This window comes from Micromesistius poutassou (assembly GCF_964030765.1).
Source record: "Micromesistius poutassou genome assembly, chromosome: 21".
NCBI classification, from domain to species: domain Eukaryota; kingdom Metazoa; phylum Chordata; class Actinopteri; order Gadiformes; family Gadidae; genus Micromesistius; species Micromesistius poutassou.
Window position 1 is genome coordinate 11,123,509 of NC_140291.1, and position 25,036 is coordinate 11,148,544.

The following is a 25,036-nucleotide window of genomic DNA, read 5'->3' on the forward strand; positions in this document are numbered from 1 at the left end:
TACGCGGACTACGTTCTCGCGGACTTGGAAGTACGTACTTGGCAAGTCCAGACTTCCAAGTACAGACTTGCGAGAACGCGAGTACGCACTCTGCAATTGGAACAGGAGCAGACTCGATGATGCATTCTGGGATATTTAACGGTCCCAAGTCCACACGAGTCACCTGCGATGCATCCTCGGTAGAACGGCCTCATCGAGAACGCATCGAGAAGACTTCCGGGTTTTACGACAGGTACTCGCGTTCTCGCGTACTTGGAATTGGAACAGTGCTTGGGGCTACCACTGATGACGTTTATCGAGAACGCAAGTACACGAGAACACACGCGAATGAGAAACGGCTAGAGGCTTCCACAGCCGCTCAGGCTCTCTCGTGGCTGGGTGGAAGAAGAGTCCAGCCGTTGTGGCTGTGCCACCCGATCGTCTTTTAGTTCTTTTTTAGAAAGACTTTATTGTTTGATTAAACGGGCGGCTGTGGCTTAACACCCGAGCGATTTGCGTGCTGTTTTAAGTGAGGCGGGTTCACTCCCCGAGGCGGGTGTGCCACACCATATCTAAAGTTAGATTCCTTTTCTACTTTGTTGTTTTATTGTCTCTCTGATTTCTTTATGCAGATTGTTTTCTTGTCTTTATGGTAGATAGTTCAATGTTGTGATTCAGTCATGTGAACTGCATTTTAGTGGAGGTTCCCGTTTGACCCATCATGCGTCTGTTTTCCTTTTAGGTGAAAGTGCAACGCACTACCTGGTCAAAAACACAGTGAAGACGTTCAAAGAGCTTGGGGTGAGCGCAAATATAAATAGTTAATCGTTTTACGTCTGGGGAAACAATACTATAATCTCACTGTCTACATTTTAGCCCAAGCAACAATGACGCTGACATTTTTTTAAACTCATTGCTACGATGTGATTGGCTCTCCAGGTCCTGAAGGAGAGGCGGGAGAACAGGGTGACGACCCTGGAGCTTAGCACCACTTTCCTACCTCAGGTCCACCGCAGTAAACTCCTGCACTACATCCTGGCCTTCATCCTGCAGTGACCCCCACCCATGTCCTCGACCCCTCCCCCCCCCACCCCCCCCCACCACCACCACTACCAGGACCCCCAACCCCCGTGGAAACAAGGGCTTCTACTGGCTACTTCTTATTTCTCCCAGGTGCTATACTCTGTGGAAAGCTTTACCAGGAAGTGCCTTCATACGCTAGTCGCTAACCGATAGCCGCTAGCTCGAGGAGTCGCGAGGCCAGCCTTCTGTCACTGTTTGCTCAAGGGCACAAGTCTCGTCTTAGCCGTAGAGGTAAACTAGCACTCAGCTGCTAGCCGCTAGCTCTTAGCCACTAGCAGCTAGCGGCTGGCTCTTAGCCGCTAGCTGCTAGCCGCTAGCTCTTGTCCACTAGCTCTCAGCAGCTAGCTTTTAGCAGCTAGTTTAACGTATGAACACCCCCAGTGGACGCCCAGAGGTACTGGCCTCTGTCCCGTGCAGATCCTTAACCCCTCGAAGAAATGGGTTTAAAGGTGGAATTAATCTAAAAGGAAACTTTTGAATTATGATATTTACCCTTTCCGACTCTTTAAATAATTATTGTGGTATTGACAGCAAACTCCATGCAAAGCATGCTTCATTTCATGCAAAAAAACGTTGAACGTCAAACCGTCAAATCGTGCATCAGGAATGGCCGTGACCGGAAAGCATTTTTATGTCGAATTGTAAACTCATGCAAGTTAACGCCTGAATCCGGAAAAAAAATATACAATATAACTTCCCTCAAAAGACAAAATGTACAAATGTGTATAATGCGTAAAGCATCGGTGTTGAAAAGCAGACTCTGAAAGGCATTCAACGTTACAACCATGCTAAGTTACACGCATGAAATTAGAGATGTCATGGTGAAAAAAACATTTGATGTATACAGCATTTAATCATCAGTATACATAGTTACAACTTTTGTTGTTTCATACATCTAGTAACTATAGAAAACCCTTAGATTATATAGCCTCCCCGCTTAAAACTAGCTAGATGTACTGGATGAAATACCAGCATAGTTCGAGCCTAAAACTCTAGTAGCCAAGTGCAATGATTTATTTTTCTCTCTCAGATAAGATGACTCAAAAGGAGATTTAGATTCATCTAAAATATGTAACCTATTTCTAAAACGACAAAGGTTAAAATTCATCAAGCACAGAAAACTGTTCATCAAGTTTCTGTTTGATAATGATGATTAGTAGGATTGGCAGCCTTCTATTTTAGATCTTTTCTCCAGATATTTGGATACATATTCCAGTACCACTGATGAAGTAGGCCGAATAGTTCTTGCTGTCACTCTTGGTATTATTTTTGACCAGGCTAATGAGATGCTAACATTGAGATGTACATATCCACTAGCTCCCCTGTCGGCAAACCCTAGCTATGTGCTAGTTAGTGTTAGCTAAACCAATTCTGGTTCAAGATGAGGAAAAAACACTTTGCATTGTTGTGTCATTGACATTATTTAACCTAAATATTGGTGTTAAAGAAGAACGATTTACAAATGGGATTGTCAAAATAATTTTTGTCTGTGTCCATTCATTTCTTTCAACCGAAAACAGAAAAATGATTGCTCGGGTAGTCAAGCGAATCGAACAAGAGTTACCGTTAATCTTTTAACATGAAGTGTAGGTGATCTGAATAAGAATGCCGATGTGTGTGTTTCTGTGTGTGTACAGGCCAAGTTGGGAAGACTTTGGAAGGCGGATGATTGGGGCGTTATATGAAACAGTGTAAATATGTTGAATATTAAATTATGAACGTAAAATGACTGTCAAAATGGAGCCCCCTTTGGTTGGTTTTGTGAATAGAAGTGAAGTCTCTGTGGATGTTGAATGGTCAGTGATTCAAGTCAAACCCCTAAAAATAAAAATGTGACTACAATATATATTTTTGAGTTGGTTGCCATGACCCATGTTATGGAATACCACAGCATTCAACAATCAAATGCTACAATCCACAAGAAGGATGTGTCATGTGGTCTTTGTTGAGGGCAACCAGATATGTACCCAATGTGTGTGTGTGTGTGTGTTGAGGTTCAACTGCTACAAATGTGTAGGCCTACCATATGAACACAATCATTTCAATGTCACACAGGAAAAAACGACTATTATAGCAATACTACTGCAGCAGTTTCAACAGAACCCTGATGGGAAGCCAACACACACAACCCCTCTGTTTTGGACTTTACTTAACCGTACTGTATGTACTATCACATGTACTTCACTGTACTCGCTGTACACTGTATGTACTCGGTACTGTACTTGAAGAATCCTCTGGGCGCCTCAGTACTTCCATGACAAACTTTGTGCCCAACCCGAGAAATGTATTTATCCTGTGTGTGTGTGTGTGTGTGTGTGTGTGTGTGTGTGTGTGTGTGTGTGTGTGTGTGTGTGTGTGTGTGTGTGTGTGTGTGTGTGTGTGTGTGTGTGTGTGTCCGGAAAAGTCCCCCCCCTCCCCCCCCCCCCCCCCTTTTCACCTCTTGAATGTACGTTTCGTCCGGGCGGATTTCAAACCGCCGGTCACCGTGACGATCGTGTTACTTGTTGTACGCACAAACGTGTCACAGTGTAACGACCTCTTGAAGTGAAAGAAAGAGCTTCCCCATCGCTAGCATACAGAAATATGATGCAAAAACGTTTCCTCAGTAGCTGAAAGTACTGATGTGTGTATCAGATACCGGATGCCTTCTCTCTCTCTCTCTCTCTCTCTCTCTCTCTCTCTCTCTCTCTCTCTCTCTCTCTCTCTCTCTCTCTCTCTCTCTCTCTCTCTCTCTCTCTCTCTCTCTCTCTCTCTCTCTCTCTCTCTCTCTCTCTCTCTCTCTGTGCGCGGTTTGCTGTTTCCGTTGTGTGCATGTTAACACCCGGCCTGCCGGGGATAAAAGAAACGTCAATAATAGTAACAAAAAATAGGAAAAATTGCACTTGAGTTTACCGTTAGAGGAATCACCAGCCAACTGGCAGAATAAGTCCTTTTTTTGTTGTTTGTTTGTTGAAACAAAATCAATGTCCAAGCACTGTTGACATCAGTAGGATTTGTTTTTGATTAAATTAATGATCAATTAACCAAACTGCCTGTGCTGTGTCACTTTCTTATCAGGGTAAGGGATGCAAGTGTCTCATCTCATTACATTTTTTATATAATTCAAGGTTTTCAAAACAATGGCCTCACTGGTATTTTGAGTCAACTTTTGGTTAAAATTGTGTCCAGATGCAGCTCACTGACTTGTCTACAAGTTACTATTTAGCAGTTTCACTTCCTTATATCATTGCAATTAAGCAAAAGCAACAGTGAATTCAAATATATCATTTAGGATAAGGTATGGGTTAAGCCTTGACCCATACCTTATCCTAAATGATATATTTGATTTGCAAGAAAAACAATAGAAATACTTAATCTTCAGTATTAAAAATACTGCAGTAAGCGCCATCAGGTCAGAATATAATGCTTAGGTTTGAAGGAGAATGTAGCCTACTCAGGCATAAATTGAAAATTAAGAATAGTAGGCCCTACTGTGACCTTCTCAAAGTAAGCCTGGGGAATGTACCCATAAGAATAATAATAAAAAAAAGAAATTGGTAATGGTGACTCTGGGCCTATCATGCTTAGTGAGAGGGGTGTGTGTGGCTCTGTGAACAGAGTTCTGTGATGCCTGGGTCGATTGAGGTTAGCTTTAGCCTCAGACTTGGTTCAGCATCCAACCTGCTTCTATATTTATTCTTAATGAAGGCGAGGGAAGAGAAGCCTTTCTCGCACAAATACGTGGTCGCAAATGGAATGAGAAAGCGCAACAGCCTTGTCCGAAAGCGCAGGATATTCGCTGCATCGCTGCATCCAAAAGTCCAGCAATGTCTGGCCTCTAAAGGCAGACTTCAATGTCTCGTCACAGGACAGTTCAAGTAAAAGTTCCTGCTCAAGAGCCGATAAGTTCTCCTCCAGGACGTCAGAAGCCTTAATGAGAAACGGATCTCGCATCCAGGTATTTCCCTGCGGAAGCGCAGGGAAATATTCAGCGAACTGTTGTCGGAGAGAGTTCAGGTGCTCAGCAATGTTGACCCTGACTTGATCAGTGAGCCTGAGGTCATTGTCAGAGAGAAAAGTCTCCAGATTAGGAGACGCTGACACATTACCAGTCCTTATTTTTATTTCGAATAATTCCAGCTTTTTCAGCATTGCACAGATTTTGTCAAAGGCACTGGTAGAGAGTCCCTGCAGTCCCAAATTCAGCTCATTCATGCGGGAAAAAATGTCTGCCAAGTAGGCGAGCTGACTGAGCCACACAGTGTCGTCAAAAACATCTGATGCGGGGAAGTTTTTGTCCTGTAAGAACACTTGGGCCTCTCTGCGCAATTCGAACAGCACCTTTCCCTCTTGAGAGCCATCTTACTTCTGTATGCAACAGAAGTTGGACATGCTCGCTGCCCATCTCATCACAGAGAACATGGAATAGGCGAGCTTGCATCGATCTGGCTTTGATGAAATTGACCGTTTTTACAGACGTGTCTAAGACGGCCTTAAATTCTACGGGCATTCTCTTCACTGCGAGAGCTTCACGATGGATGCCGCAGTGAGTCCATTGTACATCAGGTGCCACCTCGCGGATTCGGGCTACCACTCCGCTGTGGCGACCTGTCATGGCCCTTGCGCCGTCTGTGCAGACTCCAACGCACTTTCTCCAGTCTGGCCCAGTCTCTTGGAAAAAGGCATTGACGAGCTGAAATATGTGTTCAGCTGTAGCTCTTGTCTGAAGTGACTGACAGAACAGAAAGTCCTCACGAGTTGCACTTTGATATTCGTATCTGACGTATACAAGCAAATTAGCCAAATCCGCAACATCTGTGGTCTCATCAAGTTGTATGGAAAAGTAAGGACTGCATTTAATTCGTTCAATCAGAATGTGTTTAACATTATTTGCCATTGCTTGTATCCTAGTGTATGTTGTACTGTGCACTGTCTTGATGTATTTACTGTCCTGTTTATGTATGTTGCTGTATGTTGTTGGCGGCAAAATGATTTCCCCCTTGGGGATTATTAAAATGCAATCAATCAATCAATCATAATCACCGAACAGCCCCACCTTCTGGCGCTCAGCAGGGTCATCTTTAAATAGCAATTTATTGTTGCAGTAAAAAAAAGTCCAGTAGCCTTTCTCAGGGGTGAATATGAGCTCACCTTTTCTGTTGATGGACTTGTTGATGGATGTTTGCCATGTAAATCTCTGAGGGTTGTTTGAGAGTTTCTTCTCTATGCCTCCATCATGTACTTGTTTCCCATCCTCAGACAGGATGAGCTGGGGATGAATTGTATCAGGATCCAGAGTCACATCTACATACTGCTGGACCCTCTTCAGTTCAGCATCATGCAGCTTCTTCATCTCCATGTTCAGTGTCTCCTCCAGCTGATCCAGGGATCTCCTCAAGGTCCCTACGTATGACGGAGGACGGACCTCCACCGTCGCCCAGTCCCTGGTGGGTGGACGATCTGAAAGGCTGGAGGAAGTGGAGGTGGTGGTCTTCAGTGGGTGAGAGCAGCTTCACCTCTCAGCTTATATTGGTCAGATATTCTATTTCCTACTCCAGCTCTTTGAGCTCAGCTTGTTTCTCTGTTGATTTCAGTTTCAGTTTCACCGTTTGGTTGCGATCATCCTGCCACTTTTCATACAGCACATCAGATCAGTGAGGACCTGCACATGAGGAGAAGGAGAAGTGGGGGTAGTCTTATGGGAGAGGAGGAGAAGGAGAAGTGGGGGTAATCTTAATGGAGGAGTAGAAGAGAGGGTAGTCTTATGGGAGGAGGAGGAGAAGAGGGGGTAGTCTTCAGAATCAGAATCAGAATCATTTTATTTGTCATTGTACAGTGTACAACAAAATTGTAGCAGCATCCAAGTATACACACATGCACATGCGTGCGAAGAAGGAGTAGGAGAAGGGGGGGAGGAGGAGGAGGAGGAGGAGGAGAAGAGGGGGTAGTCTTCTGGAAGGAAGAAGAAGAAAGGGGATTGTCTTATAGGAGGAGGAGGAGCTGTGCTTGTTTTGGTCACTGCCGAGAGTGGGAGGAGTCTCTTAATGGTCCGTGATCCTTGGAGGAGGGAGTGGGAGGCGTGCTTGTTTCTGTGACCTCCAGGTGGAGGAGGTGGAGGAGGAGGAGGAGGAGTGGGGACACGCATTTGCGAGAATCTGAGGAAGAGTTTGCTGTCCGAGCGAAGCTTGCTAGGATGGTTCTTTAAAGCCGGCTGTTGAGGATGAGGAAGAGGCAGGTGAGACGGGTGTGTGTGGTTCTGTCCAATAAACAGCGTCTGGACTGCATGGTCAGGGTAAGTCTTACCAGGTTTAGTACGCTCTCAATACAGGGCCTCTTTGCAACTATTCAAACACTAAACACATTCTCTCTCTCTCACTGGGTCTCTCTCGACTTTAATCTATAATATATATATATATAATTAATCAGGGTCTTGTGTGTTTTTGTTGTGGCTACTTTTCCTTTATTTTTCTTTCCATTCACACACACACACACACACACACACACACACACACACACACACACACACACACACACACACACACACACACACACAGGGAGGGATAGAGTGCAGAGGTCCTATATCACCATGTGTGTGTGTGTGTGTCTTCACCAGGTGCGCTCCGTAGGTAGACAGGTGTTGGATCATGTGACCTTGATGTGTGGCGTGAGGTCGCTCCAAATCTTTGGTCTGGCCGTTTTCCTAGGTGAGAGATTAAAACTCTGGTACTCTGGTCTGACCAATGAGATGCCAATGAGTCACAACACACTTTCTAGTGTGCAGGTGTCGCTCCGTGTGGGAGAGTTTGTTTTTAATACATTTCCTGTGGAATGCTGACGGGAGTTAACGATGTAATGAGATGACGTCATAGAATAAACAGCGGTAGGATAAGAGGAGAGGGCATCACCTCATCTTCATTCGAATGTGTATTATTTAGGCAATTTTTTGTTTCTTTGTTTGAAAACATGTATATTTTTTGCATTTATATTTTTGTGATCTGATGTCGATAATTCACTAAGAATCTTTTTGTTGTTTATGAAAATAAATCCTGAAAAGCTTACATGTAGGCCTTATCGTCGGGAGATAGTTTTAATACATGCCTTCCACAGGTGTCGTATCGTGGACAAACTCATTCATTGTATATATTTCCTATTTCCCTTTATCTTTGTTCTTTACACAGAAAATGAGTATCTGTTTGTGGATTTGGACCAGAAACTGGGAAAGTACTTTGGAAAAGAATGGAGGAGAACTCCAACGACAGTGAGTCATTTCAACACATCTTCTCTGAACGACCCTTTGGGAATGAAGACATTATCCAATCTACTATAATATAATCAAATATGGGATAAAAATGGATCTAAATTTGTCTATTCTGATCGAATCGTTTCAGGGCACATTTCTTCTCTTTCTAAGGGTGCAGCACTATGTAGAGAGTGTAGAACGAATCAAGTAAGTCGGGCTTTACATATTAAATAAACACTAACATTTACTTTTTTTTGTGACTCATGAGATGCATCACTTATGTGTGAGGTTGTTTGTTGTTTTTAGGGACTGTACATTACAAGAGCTGTATTACAGCGATCTGAGACGGAAGGTGTTAGATTCTCTATGCGACCACCAGGAGGCGCTGTTTCTCCAGTTGGCGGCTGTGGCGCTACAAGCCGAGATGGGGGATGCTGTGGAGCAGATTCTGGAAGAGGAGAATGAGCAAAATGGAAAAGAGAACACAATCGTTTCGGAGAAGAAACAAAACAGGAATTATTTTCTCCCGGAAGATTACTTTCCATCTTGGGTTAAGTTTCTCTGTGTGTAGAACTTTTATTGAAGGCCTACAGTTAGAACTTTTTTTTATTTTCACACCCAGGCATATCTGTCTTTATGTAAAAAAAAAACCAGCCCAAACTATATTAAACGTCTGCATGTCTGTGTATGAAGTCATAAAAAAACGAATGTAGGCCTATAGTGTATTTTTTTTTATGTTGCTATTGGCTGACGTCAGAAGACCTTCGTAAATATATTTCTTTAAACACAGTAACGTAAAAGTATTTGAACACGTACTTATAGTCTGAACATATTTATTACATATGTTATAACAATCTGTAATGGTTGAAACAATTAGCAATAACTAAGAGCCTCTTCTCAGGAGATAGATTTCTTCCAAGCAGCAAGCGTTGAGAGGAGACCCAGCTGACTGTCATTTTGGTTTTGTATGGCTCCAGCTGATAAGGCGTCGCGGTCGGGACTTCCTCTTGCGACACGGCGGCACCCGGCACGCCGAGCTCCGAGGGCTGGCCCGCCCCCGGGCCGTGCGGCACTTTATAGAGGACGCCAGCGCCTTGCAGGACGTTCCCGTCACCGTGTACACCTTGAGACAGGTCTGAGGGTCCGCCCGCGTCCCACTCTCTCGCTCACACACCTCACACTCTCTCGCTCACACACCTCACACTCTCTCGCTCACACACCTCACACACTCCTACTGTGTGTGTCTCTCTCTCTCTCACCTCTCTCTCACACTGCACACAATTCATTCTCTCCCTGTCTCACTTTTTCCCTCTTACCTCTCTCTCTCTCTTTCCCTCGCCCTCTTCTCTCTCTCTCTCTCTCTCTCTCTCTCTCTCTCTCTCTCTCTCTCTCTCTCTCTCTCTCTCTCTCTCTCTCTCTCTCTCTCTCTCTCTCTCTCACACACACAATCAGTCTCACACTCTCTCACTTACTCCCTTACTCAATCGCTCAGCTCTCTCTCTCTCTCTCGCTTCCTTTTCACTCCAACACTCTCTCACTTGCTCGTGTGTGTGTGTGCAGGACAAAAGGGACGTGAGCGGGTGCGTTCATCTCGCTGTGACGTTGAAGGGCTTATGTGTTCACCAGGTTGGTTCCGCTCATCAACAACCCAATCATCAACCAATCCTAGTGTAAGATCCTCTAGGGGTGTGGCTTTAAAGAAGGACACAAAAATGGACACAAAACCAATTGTTGCTGTTATGTGATGACATGGCAGGATCTAACGTTATGGGATGCCATTTTTGCTTAATTAATATTAAGATTTTGATTAATAGTTTAATTCGGGTATTCATTCAGGTAATTAATAAATGAATGGTCAATGGTCAATAATTGTATGTTGGTTTAGGGTTAGTGTTTGAGAACTATGAATATTAACAGCTGGTAGTCTCACGTTGCTCTTTGATTTCGTTCCAGGAGGTGGAGGAAAAACCGCGTCTCCTGTATGACTGTACCTGGAAGGAGATCCACAGCCTCACCTTCAGAGTAGGTCCCAGTAGCCCGTCTTACTGTCTGTCTGTCTGTCCTTCTGTCTACCGTCTATCTGTCTATACGTCTGTCTGTCTGTATTTTTTTACCTCTGCTATTTCTTTGCAAACCTCTCCACCTCCGTCCCTGCAGGGGAAGAGGTTTGAGGTGCAGACCGGGGGGCGGCTGGGGGTGGTCTCACGGCTGGTGTACTACACCGCCTCCCCCTGCCACTCCAGGCTCCTCCTGCGACACCTGCAGCAGACCCACCGCTTCCAGCTCGACAACCGGAGGGCCCAGCGGCCCGACACCGGAGCTCACGGTCGGTCAGGCGCTTCGTGTGGTCATTCGGCGGTACTGCAGGGGACCGGTCATAACTTAAGTCTGTCCTCCCATAGCTGGTCAGTTGTACCGGGAGGCGTCCATCGGTGACCTGGCCTGGCTAGGGGAGAAGCTACGTTGCGCTAGCAGCAGCAGTGGTGACAGCTTCACCCCCTACACCTCTGAATACAACAGCGACCACACACCCCCCAAGCTGCGGCCGTTGCCCAGAGACGGGGCTGGAAGCCCTCCTGTGATTGGTAAGATGGGCTGGGATGTTGGGTGTCGACCAATGGGAAGTACTTGGACATTGTAGTGGAAATTAATTAAAAAATAATAATAATAATTAAAAAATAATTAATATATATATATATATAGACAAAAACAGTGAGACTACAATATAGGGATTTTGTATATGCTACACGTGAACCTCCTAAAATGGCGCAATTTGATTGGTTCGCTATCTCGGGATATTGGGCAATATCCCATGATTGAGATCTCAAACTCTGGATAATGTTTTCATCACAAAATGTTCCGCTTTGAAAGATGACAAAAAGACAAAATGTTATCCCTAAAAACACAAAAAGAGCAACACAATATGGTCTTCCCGTTTTTCAAGGTAAAATTATAAAACAGCAAGTAAAACAATGAAATTGTGACATTTCGTTGTCTTGTTTACAAACAACAATACCAAATGAACTAATTAACAATACCATTGAAGACGAATTGAACAAGTGTTCAGCATTTTTACCAGTCAGCGAGGAAGCACGACGGCGAATACTACAGCAAGACGAGTTTGACCTCCATCCTTTCGGCCATTGACCGCTTTCTTCGTGACGAGCAGAACAAACCGATAATGGGGAGCGTGTGTAATGGTCGTCTTGTCACGCTAATAAAAAGCAAATAAACCGCTTATAAAAACAAATAAATCCCGGCAAAACGTGTTATCTTGTGTATTTTTGGAGTGTTCACGTGTAGTATTTACTAAAACAATTATTCACCGCAGGCTCTGTGAATCACTTCGCCTTCGGCAAATAATTGTTAATTGTTACACAGCATTTCTCAGCCTTCCTGACTTCCGGCGGTCAATTCTTTTTCGATAATTGGCCGTTGCCAAGCATATAAATGACCTCTGTCAAGGAAAGTGGATTTTTTTGCCTCTGATTCACGTCTTTCGTATCACTCCGCAAGTAGTCTGGTAACTTATCAACCCCAGCGTATTCAGTTGCTAAACGACGTCAACATCTTTGGCAGACTGTTTCTCTGCTGATCAACAATCCGAATGCAGGTAACAAATAAATTGTAAAAAGACACGCCGTGTGAGGTTTTCGTTTTGGCAAATGTATAATGCCGTGTATAAGCGGGATAATGTGTAGACCGGTCATTTGACCGGCTTCTTCAGGGAGAAGCAAGACACCGACTCTGCTTCGCGTCGCTGTCCTGTTCGCCCTGTCTGGGCTTATTTTCCCTATAATGACCAGCGTTCTATACATTATCCCTTACATAGTTATGGCCCAGAGTAGAGCTATATCGACATGGGCATATTAGGGAGAATCATTTGGAACAAATTTGGTTTGGAGCTCTGTGTTATTTCCCATCTGAACATCCTTTGCATGTTTCTGTGTGTCTGTTCAACTCAGCAGAGGTGGAGATGTCAGTGGATGACCCACCGGAGATTCTGGTGGATGGTGATGGAGAACTCCCGGTGGATGACCCAACCCAGGTGCCGTGGCTTGCAGGGTGTGGTCTTTGGGTGTCCGGGGTGTGGTCAGGCCACCAGTGACCTCCTCCTGCTGGGCAGGTGTGTGCCTCCCTCCCCCTGATGAACAGGAGTAAAAATGAAAGGCTGAAAGGTCCAGTGGCCGCGATTCCCTATGGAGGGTGATCATTGATAGCCTGACATCTCCTGACCGATCCGAAAATGACTGTGACTGAACCAGAGCCAGGAGCGGCCTTGAATCTAAATTGTCTCCTACAGAACCAGAACAGATTTGATACAGCGCACTATACTCACTAATTACTTCTAACAAATGACACAGAATTCACCGCTCTTACCTACAGCCTCTTCAACAGTGGCAGGATTAGGGGTTGGCCCGCCTTTGGGACCACCAACATTCAAACGTATGCACTCACGGTGTTGTGAGTTGTTTTGTATTGTACATACAAGCCACAAATTGGCATATATTTATTATTATACAGGGATACAAACTCGATTATTCTGATTAAGTATTAGATTAAAAAATGACACTACGATGTCTGTCCGTCTGATGCTGTGGTGGTGTGTTTATCTCATTCTCTACCGTGCTGTTTGTTTTTCAGAAATGACCCTGGAAATGAAACAGGCAAGCATCAGACATTGAGTACAATAGATATATAACATTAGATTACAAAGTTTACAATAACAATTACAATCAATTTATTACAATAGATTACATTCAATACTATACAATAGATTCCTTTGCCATAGGTTTTCTTTCATAATTCCATTTAAATACATCATACATAAACAACAATAATGTTGTTTATGTATGGCGCGTAAGGCGTAGAAAGGCCAGTTTATTCTTACCGCAACCTTCAAACACACAGACCATTCACAGCACTTTACGTGGACAGGAATCACATTTCCAAACAATTAAAAGGGAATTTTTTTTTTTTTTTTTAAAGTGAAAGATGGTAAAAGAATTAGCAGTGTTAATTTGTACCCAGTAACAAATGCAGGTTGAACCAACTGAAGTCCTTCCTCTGCTCTCTGCAGATGCTGAAGAGGAAAGCCCTCACTGAGATATCTGTGGACTAAAGAAATGTCATCCAATATCACAAGTCCTGACATGAGGTTCCCTTCATATATACCCAGCCTTTTAATCGATAACTTTATGAATCCTGCTCTGTCCTGACCTTTTCGAATTATCCACATGGGATTTAGAGCTCTGTTTGTATTTGTATGAGATTGATTTAATTTCAATAAAGTAAAAAAAAATATTTGACTGGTTATTAATCTTTGGTCATGTCAGACTTTTTTCACAGACTTGTTGGTCAGAAGTCGGTGTGTTACAAATACTAATCAAATCCTTAAACGACCCTGTCGCTAACCCTTTCCTCCAATCGCTGCAGCCGACTCGATCAAAACAAGGAAGTGGAAACTAAACGAAAGAAAAATCGGATCGTCTCCTCTGTTGTTATACATCCGCCTCCTACTCAGTCCTAGTGGGATCCTAACCATGTAAAACTCAACTAAACCTGGACGTACAACATAAAGCAAATATAATGAGGAACTGGAGAATCGTTGTGCTGCCTCTGATCTTTGCAACTCTTTCCATCGCTGTTGCTTTCATTGCACGAATAAATGGTAGGTGCCTTTAACTACACTATATAACAACCTGTTAAAGCGCATATGTTGCGATTTAAAATATATATGGCAAAGGATAATGCCATGGATGGATTCTTACAGGATGTGATTCAAATATACTTCTAGGGCGATATATAAAGATATATCTTCTGCATATGTTCAGTAGCTTTTATTTTCTTATTCAAATGTTTACATTTCAATAATATATACTAGTCTCATCTCTTGTGACACCGTAATTCCCTATTGATAAAGTAGGCTACAAGTTACAGCCACTTACGATTAGCCCTTTACAGCTCATCTTGTAACTTTGTAATGTACATTGGCGCCCCCTACCGACACTGATGGTATATTACACTAATTGTGTAACTCGCTATTCCCTTGTTGTTATATACTAGGAATGCCGCCGCTGCTCCCGACCGCCCTTGGTATCCTCTCTGCGGCCGGAATGGCTCTCATCTGGAGGGATATCAGGTCCAAAGTGAAAGGAAACGACCGCACAGTAAACAGCTTGGTGAGCCATTATCTGGCGTTGAAGGTCGTCGGCTGGTTGGGCGCGCGGCAGAGAAACAAACTCGAAGCCGACACGCGCGACGTGACGCGGCTGCAGGAGGAGACGCTGCTGAAGCGCGTCCGTAAAAACACAGACACGCTTTATGGAAAGCGCTATGACTTTAGTTCGATTAAAGGTAAGGAAGTGTTGAATTAAACTCTGACTCAAGTATGACAGAGTGTATCGTTATCTATTTCATTATTTGCCCGCGACAACGAATAACCTCTGACCTATGACAAACGTCATGCATAACAGAAGTTCTGGACATTGTGAGGTGCTTGACTGGTCTACTCAGCATTTGGTATAGAAAACAAGATATGAACTACGGTTTAGTTTACTCTTGTATCCTTTAATGATGCTGTTTTGTAAAGTATCAGTAAATATCATTTGTGTGCAATTAGTTAGAAAATCACACCGCCATTCATCAGCTATTAGTGAAAGAGACGTCTGCTGATCTGTGATTGGTTTGGGGAGCCCATCCGACCCGTCCAACCCAGCTGCAGGAAACGCACCAATATTTAACGAGAAAGTCTTGTCAACGAAGTCACGTCTTTCCTCCCGCAGACGTCCGCACGTTCCGAGAGCGCCACCCGGTGACCACCTACGAGCATTACCGCGAGCTGATCGGGCGCGTGGCGGCGGGGGAGGAGCGGGTCATCCTGGCGGAGAGGCCCCTGATGCTCGCCATGACGTCAGGGACGTCCGCCGCCAGCGCCATGCTGCTGAGCACCGGGGACACCAACACGGAGTTCTTCATGCAGGTGGGACCCCCCCTCGCACCCCCTTCTCCAAGAGTCCCCCCTCAAGTCACTTTGATGTAGCATTCGGATGTAGAAGGGGCTTCTGCTAAATTATGGGCACCAAACATCGGGGAATCGATTCTGCTCAAAATGTTTGTGCACCACTCGTGGTTTTAGTATTGTGTGTGTGTGTGTGTGTGTGTGTGTGTGTGTGTGTGTGTGTGTGTGTGCGTGTGCGTGCGCGCTGTCCGCAGGGCGTGTGTGTGGTTCTAGACGTGATGCGTAAGGTGTTTCCGGGGAGCGACAGTCTCCAGCGCACCACAAAGTTCTTCTACAGTCCCACGCTCCGCCGCTCAGAGGCCGGCATTCCTATTGGTCCCAACTCGTCAAGCCCCGCCTCCTCGCGGCACATGATGAACCTCTACACCACGCCAGCACCCGCGTTCCAGGTAACGCCCAGTCCTTCAGGTGACCCCCCTACTTCCCAGGTAACCAGGCCTTTTCACCTGGTGACCCCCACTGCAAAGGGTAACCTGCAAAGAAACTGCTCTTCTTGGGATGAATCCAGTCGTCTGATTCTGAATCCAATAGGTTCAGATCCAGCTGTCTCTTCAGCTGTCACCCAGATAGCGTCCAATTAACACCTCTCAGGTAACACCTCCCCTTTAACCGGTGACAACCACTTGGCAAGCCACACCCACTTTCTAGGTGACACCTCGGTAACTCTTGCCCCTCAGATGATGCCCACTTTCTAGGTGTCACCTAGGTTACACTTGCCCCTCAGGTGACCCTCAATGTCCTGACCCGGCTCCATCCGCACTCCACGTCTCTCCCTCTGTCAGGCGCCCAGCGAGCGGGACGTCCTGTATCTCCACCTCCTGTTCGCTCTGAGGGACCCCAGTGTGGGCACACTGGAGTCCAACTTCTCCTCCACCCTCTTCTACGCCTTCACCACCTTACAGGTACGGGAAGCGCTTCTCTTCACACCGTCGTGATGCATCGACGTATGTGTCGGAGAAAAGGAGGATTGATTGCTTATTATATAGTGGGGGCAATAGGCTTCCAACTTTAAAGAAAAGTTCTGGATTTTTCAACCTGTTTTCAGATCATTTTGGGTCTACGGGACTAATGCAGGCAACTATTTTTTTAATTGGTCCAGTATCGAGCGAGAAGGCTGCATCCATAATCCACATAAAACGCTGCAATGTCATCCTTTGGGGCAATAGCGCCCGTCAATGCAAGTCCTCCAGAAGTGATTCATTTTGACACTGATAGTCTCAGATTATATTCTATCATCATGGAAAGGTACTGAGGTATAAAACTAGTTTTCTTTAGCTTTTTTTACTTGATCATGGACTGGTTCTTATTGTGTCTAACAAAGTCAATGTAGAACCGCCACTGATCTTAGGACTGCAGGTGGGACTCCTGGGGCCGCTCCAAGGCATCTCCCCTACTGGGTGTTAACAGGTTCAGCCAGCCAGCCAACCCATGGACATCAGGGGAACTGAACGGCGACACACCGTGACGCGATGTCCCTGGTTCCTCAGGAGCGGTGGCAGGAGCTGGTGGAGGACGTGGAGGTGGGCCGGCTGAGCCCCTCGCTGGGCCTGGAGCCCCCGCTGAGGGCGGCGCTGGACCAGCTGCTGAAGCCCGACCCGCAGAGGGCGGCCCAGCTGCGAGCCCACTTCCAGCAGGGCTTCAGGGGCGTCGCCCGGAGGCTGTGGCCCCAGCTCAACCTGGTGCTGGCCGTGGACTCCGGGTCCAACCAGATCTACGGGGAGATGCTGAGGGAGCACTACTGCCAGGGCGTGGAGCTGTACTCCCCCTTCTACGCTGCCACGGAAGGTAGGAGGACACCCCCCCCACCCCCAAACCCGGGTTGGGCTCATCATGTAGAACTGAAAACTTTCAGGAGGAGGAAACGGCCGTAGTTCATTTCACAGTCCCAGTCGCCAGATAGTTAGAAAAGTAATGATACAAAATGGAGAATATAAATATAAAAATACAAACAGGCAAAAATATCTATATATAATAAATTACTTAATTATTAAGAGCCACTTCAGTTCCACACAATATAACAGTTAGGGGTGCCGTTGGGGCCCCTGCAGGTTTGATCGGGGTGAACCTTTGGCCCCAGGTGTCCCCCAGGCGCTACCTGCTCTGCCCACGCTCCATGTTCTGCGAGTTCCTTCCGGAAGACTGCCTGGAGGCAGAGCTTCCTAAGCCGCTCCTGATTGGAGAGGTAGTGGAGGGGCGGAGTTACGAGCTGGTGGTCACCAACGCCTCAGGACTTTACAGGTCAGTGGGTTGGTTACTTCAACTGTCAGTCAAGGGTGAACCCACATATTTCTAGCTTTGTGAGACGATACTTTTTTTTTTCTGTTTTTTTATCAATGTAATATATGCACTGGCGCCATCTCTGGGGGGGCACAAGGTTTCTTGCACCCCCAAAGATTTGGTTGGGTGTGCAAAAACCCCTCAATATTGAAACTAAGTGAACCGGCACGTTTTTGTTGTCTGTCCCGTTAAATAAAGCAAGAGCGAAAGTACGCTGCGCTGAGCGATAGAACGCTGCGCTGCGATAGCACCCCGCCACCAAAAGTTAACATATGCCGAGATGCAATGAAGACAGTCAAAGAGCTGATTAATACAATTTTGACTCCGTAAGCCTGCAGGTGGGGACAATTTGCGCCTGCTTTGCCCCACCTGCTGGACGATGCGAGTGAGCAGTGTGAAGTCAGTTCTTAACGAGTGAGCAGTGTGAAGTCAGTTCTTAACGAGGGAGCAGTGTGAAGTCAGTTCTTAACGAGTGAGCAGTGTGAAGTCAGTTCTTAACGAGGGAGCAGTGTGAAGTCAGTTCTTAACGAGGGAGCAGTGTGAAGTCAGTTCTTAACGAGTGAGCAGTGTGAAGTCAGTTCTTAACGAGTGAGCAGTGTGAAGTCAGTTCTTAACGAGTGAGCAGTGTGAAGTCAGTTCTTAACGAGTGAGCAGTGTGAAGTCAGTTCTTGACGAGTGAGCAGTGTGAAGTCAGTTCTTAACGAGTGAGCAGTGTGAAGTCAGTTCTTAACGAGTGAGCAGTGTGAAGTCAGTCCACAAGTCAGAGCCTGGCGAGTTACTTCCATGATTTCTACATTTCTAAATTAGTGACTGAAATGTAATTAAGCTAGGCCTACTCCCATTTATTCAGGCATGTTTATGGAAAATAAGTGCACGCACCGCCACTCGTAACGCACTTGTAAAACGCATTCAACGCAGTCAATTGATGGAACGGTTAAATCATACATCATCACAACCAAAATTTGGAATAAATCTAATAAATTACAGATAAATAATACGTAAATAATTCATGAACTACTGTTCTGAACCTCAAATTCTGAAAGAAGGACTTTGGAGATGTAATATAGCCTACTTTTTAGTGGAACACATTTGAACAAAAATTTTATGCCACCCCCAATGTTGGCCTGAAGTTGGCGCCACTGAATATATGTGCAAATCAATTGCTCCCAAACCAAGGCGAGAACGATTTTCATATTATTTCTGAAACACAAACGTGAATATTAGGATGGTTTCAGTCTCAAAAAGCAAATGGATCAACTCAATACTTCTAACTGTAAAAACCAACCACAGGTACCGGCTGGGAGACATAGTGAAGGTGGTCGGATTCCACAACCAGTGTCCAATCGTGGAGTTTCAGTACAGGTACGCAAATCTCACATTCACCCCCACACGCGCACACACACGCGCACACAGAAACAGAAACACAACCCTTTTCCATCTGCACTTTTGGCCGTGGATAGCAAAAACATGCTATGCTAGTTTAGTTATTGTTCTAACCAAAGCACTATTGGATGGCTGATATTGATATTCACTTGTTTGTGTGAAACGTTGTCCAATGTTTTAACAAGACTCAATCACTCATCCAATCCTGCACATGTGCCAATCCAGGACATGCGTAGGGAAAAGGGCATCTGTTTGTGTGTAAAGCTTCCCATTCTGTGTGTGCGTGTGCGTGCGTGCTTCACGCCGGTATGCTGCACTAACAAACGTACAGATTTTAACATCTACACCCGTCATAACTGCCGGCAAAAAGAGCCAATTGTGCTGATAACAGCAATATTCACAATGTGCTTAGTTTCAACCTTGAATTTATACATTGCCCATCACGATCACATTGTTGACATTACAGCGAATGAACAACGCAAAGTTTATGGACTAAGCCAGGCCCGGGCCATCGAGACGTCCAGGAGGTTTCCCGTTGGGCCGGTCCACTTTCAAATGTATTTTGGGCCGCTTGGGTGATTTTTATTATTGTTGGTGATTATTATTATTACTTTATTTTATCTTTTCCTCAAGTAGACGTTCTTAATTCATCTGAAATTTCATCCCCAGCATCACAGTATATAACATGGATTATAAAATGTACGGTAGTTCTCCCCTCCCAATTATCTTAGTTGGTTTGGTCCATGGTGCGTCTTTTCTTGAGCGGTAACAGAAGAGAATCAGCGAACAGAAGAGACAAGTGTCGTTGATTGTGGAGGGCAGGAAAAGGAGCCTAAAGGAGGAGCCTAAAAAGCCAGATTTTTTAAAAAAGAAGGGCACTTGAGGAAGATGCTGCCAAAATAAACCACCTGTCTAGAGGACAGACACACGTTGCAGCCGGTAAAGAGAGGTGGATTATGATTAATTTGCAACATAAATCATTTAGCTATTTGTGCTATGTTTGCAATGCCAAACTGAGCATAAAAGCTTAAACCAATTCATCATTATTTTAGTTTATTTTGTTAAGCCATATGACGAATTACAAATATAATTTGTGAAAACTAACATTTAAATTAACAAACTCCAGCATGATCTGTGTAAGTTAGCACAAGCAATAAAGTAACCCCTCTACTTTTTGTAGCATCAGAAGAGATAAGCCAGTCCGACGCTGAAGAGGCAAGACAACAACATATTCCATGTAAAATATAAAAGACAGAACCAACATGATAGATAGTCGATTATATAAAATATAAAATATTTGGTAGCCTCAGAGCAGCAGTCCAGCCTGTCTGATGCTGCTGGTGAACCCGGTAGACATGAAGAGGCCAGGACTGAGGGGACAGGTCGAGAGGACTATAAAAAATATATGTTTAAATTATTTGATATAAGTAGATATGTAATGGGTTAACATTGTATGTGTGTGTGTGTGTGTGTGTGTGTGTGTGTGTGTGTGTGTGTGTGTGTGTGTGCGTGTGCGTGCCAGGCGTGGCCAGATGCTCAGCCTGCGTGGGGAGAAGGTATCTGAGGTGGTGTTTCTGGAAGCCCTGAAGCAGGCCTTGGTCCAGTGGCCTGGGGCTCAGCTGGTAGACTACTGCTGCGTCGAGAGTGGCATTCTGGGTAAATCAAGTTTAATCAAGCCTTATTCCTGATTCGTTGTTCACAAAACTGATTAGGTCTTGCTGGAAAGAAGGAAAGGACCAGCCTGGCTATAATCTCAGAAGAGCTTAAAGGGAGAATAAGCGATCTTTTATTTTTTTTGTTTTAATTTATCTTCGAGATCTTGACCTTGATCTTCGAGAAATTTTTTAGTTTTAGCTATTCAGGTAAGATTTAGGTTTAGGTAAGATTGCTCCATCTTTGCAGACTTTCCTACTTTTCTTGCATCGCATTCCACAGCAGCAACCAATGATGAAAAAGGAGCACAAGACACAAGAATAGAATCACTTGACATTCAGTAGCTGATTTTTCTTTGTTTTTTCCCCCCTGTTTTCCTTTTGAGCTTCGGTTTCAATCTGTTCAACTCTGTTTAAAACGCCACATTAGATACTAAATGTGTGTGTGAGAGCTGTGTGTGTAGGTCTTAATGTGTGTGCTTCCCTGTGGGTGTGTAGGGGACTCTGTAGGCGGATGCGACCCTCACTACCAGGTGTTTGTGGAGCTGAAGGGCCTCAGGAACCTGACAGAGGAGCAGCGCTATAAGGTAAATCATGTTTAACTCCACTTTAGACGTTATTCTGGCCTTTCGTTAAACAAATCGCAATTCCCCGTAAATAAAACGACATAGTGTCAGGTGAATGATCAAAATTCACGTCGCCACCATGTCGGTGCGGTTATACAATATTGCTTCGCAGCTCGTACACGAATGCATATTATATCACCAACACAAACGATGGAACCAATTCCAAAATAAAAGCGCCAAGGCCGTATTGCAACCTGGAAAGCCCTTCATGGGATCAATGTACCCAGACAGACGGTTGTGTCCTCACTGTGTCGTGGCGCCGGTCCCCAGTTGGACCACTGTCTCCAGCAGGCGTCGGCCGTCTACAAGTCCTTCCGGACCAAAGGCAGCATTGGACCAATGAGGGTGCAGCTGGTGGCGGGCGGCGCGTTCGCTCGGCTCAGGGAGCGCATGATGGACCACTCCGGCACCTCCCCCAACACCTTCAAGATGCACCGCGTGCTGCGCGGGAAGGACGACGCCCTCTTCCTGTTGGGGAAGACGGTCTCCTGAGTCCGTCGCGGCGGAAGAGGAGACCGAGGTCGGAGCGTCTGGCCGGAACGTCAGGAACGCAAAAAAAAAAAAAAAAATTCGGAAACGCTGGCCGTTTGGATACCGTGAAAACCCACAACTTCTGTATGCCAGGACTCTCTGCTCCAAAGCCGGTGGATTGAGTTCATGCTCAAGTTATTAGAGTTATTAGAGTTATTATAATAACAATAATATATTGGATTTCTACAACGTCTTTTTCATGCAATGTGAGGCACTTTCTACAGTAAAAAAATGGTTAAATGTTGAGGAACTAATGGTCCAAAGCCGTGTGTGTGTGTGTGTGTGTGTGTGTGTGTGTGTGTGTGTGTGTGTGTGTGTGTGTGTGTGTGTGCGTGTGTGAGAGAGAGAGAACATTTTTTTTAAATACCAGCCATTAATACGTGCTTTGACAGTAGGTGGTCATAGCACAAAACTAATTGGACTCATTTATGGCCTTGGACATGTTCATAGACTCTGTTAGAGAACTGTAAATTGCTGGACTGAATAAGAAGAACTCTAAGCAAATAGCCAAATACTGCTCTGTGTCAGCAATCATAGGCAATTAATATTTGGATGCTATGGTGTTGTAGTATTGGTCATTCCAAATAAATGAATCGTGTATGGGTGTGTGAAAAACAGACGTGTCAAATATTTATAACCAATAATATAAATATTTGAAACCAAACATTTGTATGGGATTTAAATTGTGTACGTGACCTCAGAAAAGCATGTGATTGTGTGGGTCTGACTCGGCTCTCATCAGGTCATAGCAGGTCATAGCTGTTCAGCTTGGTTCAGTACAGGGTTAAAGCCGTTGGTTAGATTTAAATTTTTTAAGTGAGAGTTCTTTTAAAAGCAGAAGAGTGTTCGACCAGAAAAGGCCCCTCCCTCTCAGAAGTGTGACATGTCATGCACCTGTGATGGATCTATGAACGAATTCCATTAAATAAATTGATGAAATCTGAATGACTCATACAGAGGCAGGCAGACAGCCAGGACATATATTTTCACAGAGCACTTCACTCTCTTTACAGCCATTTATTCTTACCTACAATCCGATTTATAGCGCTCTTAGGAATCCGACATCCTTCTTTTGCTTACCTTACTCACTGCGGCCAGCAGAGGGCGCCTGTGTCACATACAGATATATTACCACCAACACGAATAGATAACTTGAAAGCTGTTGACTCTAAATGATTATTCATCCAATATATTTTTTTTCCTTGTATCTCACATAATACCACATAGTAACAAGATATCGATCAATATGCATTGGTTCAGAAGGTGAGGGTATATAATACAGCATTTTTAATAATTAATTTCTTACTCTGGAATAATAATCTTTAATTGTATAGCTTTTGAACCAAGAGAAAAAAGGGATGATGCAATAAAATAATGTCCCTGTCTGTCCCTGTTGCTCTCTGTCTGTCACTGTCTGTCTCTGTCTCTCCCTGTCGCTGTCTGTCTCTGTCTCTCTCTGTCTGTCCTCCTCTTCTCACATTACAGATGGATAAGTTGAATCAGCCAGTCGAATCAGTGATTAACCCACTTCTGCCTTCCGCAGACTTCTTTCATCCGGCCGTGTTGTTGTATGTAGTTGTCTTCTGTCCTGCAGGTCTGTGCGATCACAAAGTGGGCTAATATTTTTAGCCCGCGTCCTATTTCAGTGGCCGGGCGGGCGGTGTGATTACTCCAAATGGGAGAGAGTGAGAGCAGCTTAATTGGTGAAATCCACACCAACAAGATACCTTTCACACGCACCGGCTGGACTTGTGGCTGGACCGTCTTGATCTTAAACACATTCCTAATTGGAAATCAAGTCCAATTAGTGATAGAAGAAAATAGAAAAACGGTACAGTGAGAAATGGCCAAACAATCTATTCAGCAGGATCAGCATTTTTGACAGCATTAGACTGACTTCATTTACAATTAAAATAATTTAACTGACAAGCTATTTTAACAGAGGGTTATAGTGAAACCTCCAAAGCAGCATGTGTTTTTTTTTTGTTTCTATTGCTGCATTTTCATTGGCTTAGCTGGTGCCGTCACAAATATATATGTATGCAATTGATTTCGGCCAATTAAAAACAGCTGCTCTCTGCCGTCTGTATTGGTGGGATGAGGATTTGAAAGCATCCATGTGGTGGTCGGTGTTGTGGTTGGGATTCACGTGATTGGGGGGCTTGTGCACAATCAATGATCTAGTGGTGCCCATCTGCCCATCAGTCATTTGTTCTTCTTGACCCGCACAAAGCTGGGAGAATGGCTGATTTCTCAATGGCTTTGCACGGTAAGATCATCTGATGCCAGTCAAGGTTAGATGAATGAAGGCTCAGTCACTCCACAGCTTATTCAACACCATTATCACTTCTTGGGACCACTATTACCACACACACAGGATTATTATGGGGCCACGTCCCCATAATCCCTTTACTGTTGATGTGTGTGTCTTTCATTTACAAGGACTTCATTAGATTCACTTCGGAGGCGATTCTGCTTGGGTCCATATGTTAAACTTGAAAAGTGTTCTAGAAAACAGGTCAAAACTTATTTTGCTGCAGGTTCTACTGAATTGAGGTTCTGACAAATTTGCACACCTTGCTATTTTCCAAAGTATGCCTTAAAGAAAGTTTACCAGAACACAAAACAACGTACATCAGCGGCAGCTGTGATGCTAAAACTGGACTCGTTTTAATCACACCAATCATCTTCAAACCTGAATTGTACACCAGCCAATCAGCTTCACAAAGATGAATTAACAAAACAACCTCTTCTAGCTAGACGTTAAGAACTTGGAATAAATAAACAAAACTTTGCCAATAGTCTAATGAAAGAAACTATTTGTATTTGTTGTATTTGTTTCTTACATGTCAAAGAACAAACAAAACGCAGAGCGCTACGAACCTATGGATCCTGCGCTACCCTGTGCTACTGCGGCAGCTACGCTAGGACTGCGCGGCCAGCGGCCCCCCCGTGTAGCGCCGGCTCCGGGTGGTGGTTTGTGAGCATGTTTAATGGATCGGCCCTCTTTATTAGTGACAAGCGGAGATAGGTGAAGTACAAGGAGAAAGGACAATGGGCGCATTAAAAATGGATGGTGGTGACGGGGCTGCCCGGACCTGACCAGAACCCGAGAGGGAAAACATTACTCTCTGTCAGCGGGGCCTCTGTCTTCAGCGCTCCTCTCTTTCACCCCGCCTGCCGACGCCTGTCAGTGCGCGGCTCACCTGCCGAGGTCAGAGGTGACTTGCACTTGACCACTTCCTGAACTTTGCACAATCCTTCT

The 25,036-nt window shown here is 44.8% G+C and overlaps 3 protein-coding genes across 3 annotated transcripts in view; all 3 read left to right on the forward strand.

The window, feature by feature from the left end:
* gpam (glycerol-3-phosphate acyltransferase, mitochondrial) overlaps positions 1-2,904 on the forward strand; it is a 26,171-nt gene extending 23,267 nt beyond the window's left edge. Inside the window, exons 16-17 of the mRNA XM_084485599.1 lie at positions 640-780; positions 919-2,904. Of these exons, the coding sequence (XP_084341725.1) occupies positions 640-780; positions 919-1,035 (258 nt within the window). The 3' untranslated portion in view covers positions 1,036-2,904. The remainder of the gene's footprint in view (positions 1-639; positions 781-918) is intronic.
* Positions 2,905-7,261: 4,357 nt separating this feature from the next.
* On the forward strand, positions 7,262-12,389 carry LOC311367123 (FERM domain-containing protein 6; the record flags this gene model as incomplete). Its single annotated transcript, XM_084485956.1, has 11 exons — positions 7,262-7,333; positions 7,655-7,745; positions 8,220-8,299; positions 8,430-8,488; positions 8,588-8,831; positions 9,259-9,414; positions 9,842-9,907; positions 10,235-10,303; positions 10,439-10,607; positions 10,684-10,866; positions 12,247-12,389. 11 exons carry the CDS (start codon positions 7,262-7,264, stop codon positions 12,387-12,389), a joined length of 1,332 nt encoding a protein of 443 aa, XP_084342082.1.
* Positions 12,390-13,763: 1,374 nt separating this feature from the next.
* On the forward strand, positions 13,764-22,040 carry ghdc (GH3 domain containing). The gene is made up of 11 exons (XM_084485953.1): positions 13,764-13,952; positions 14,348-14,638; positions 15,067-15,263; positions 15,497-15,691; positions 16,085-16,204; positions 16,790-17,087; positions 17,351-17,540; positions 18,870-18,941; positions 20,485-20,618; positions 21,113-21,201; positions 21,511-22,040. The coding sequence occupies exons 1-11, from the start codon at positions 13,871-13,873 to the stop codon at positions 21,730-21,732; spliced, it is 1,890 nt and encodes a 629-aa protein (XP_084342079.1). The 5' UTR covers positions 13,764-13,870; the 3' UTR covers positions 21,733-22,040.
* The last annotated feature ends 2,996 nt before the right edge of the window (positions 22,041-25,036 follow it).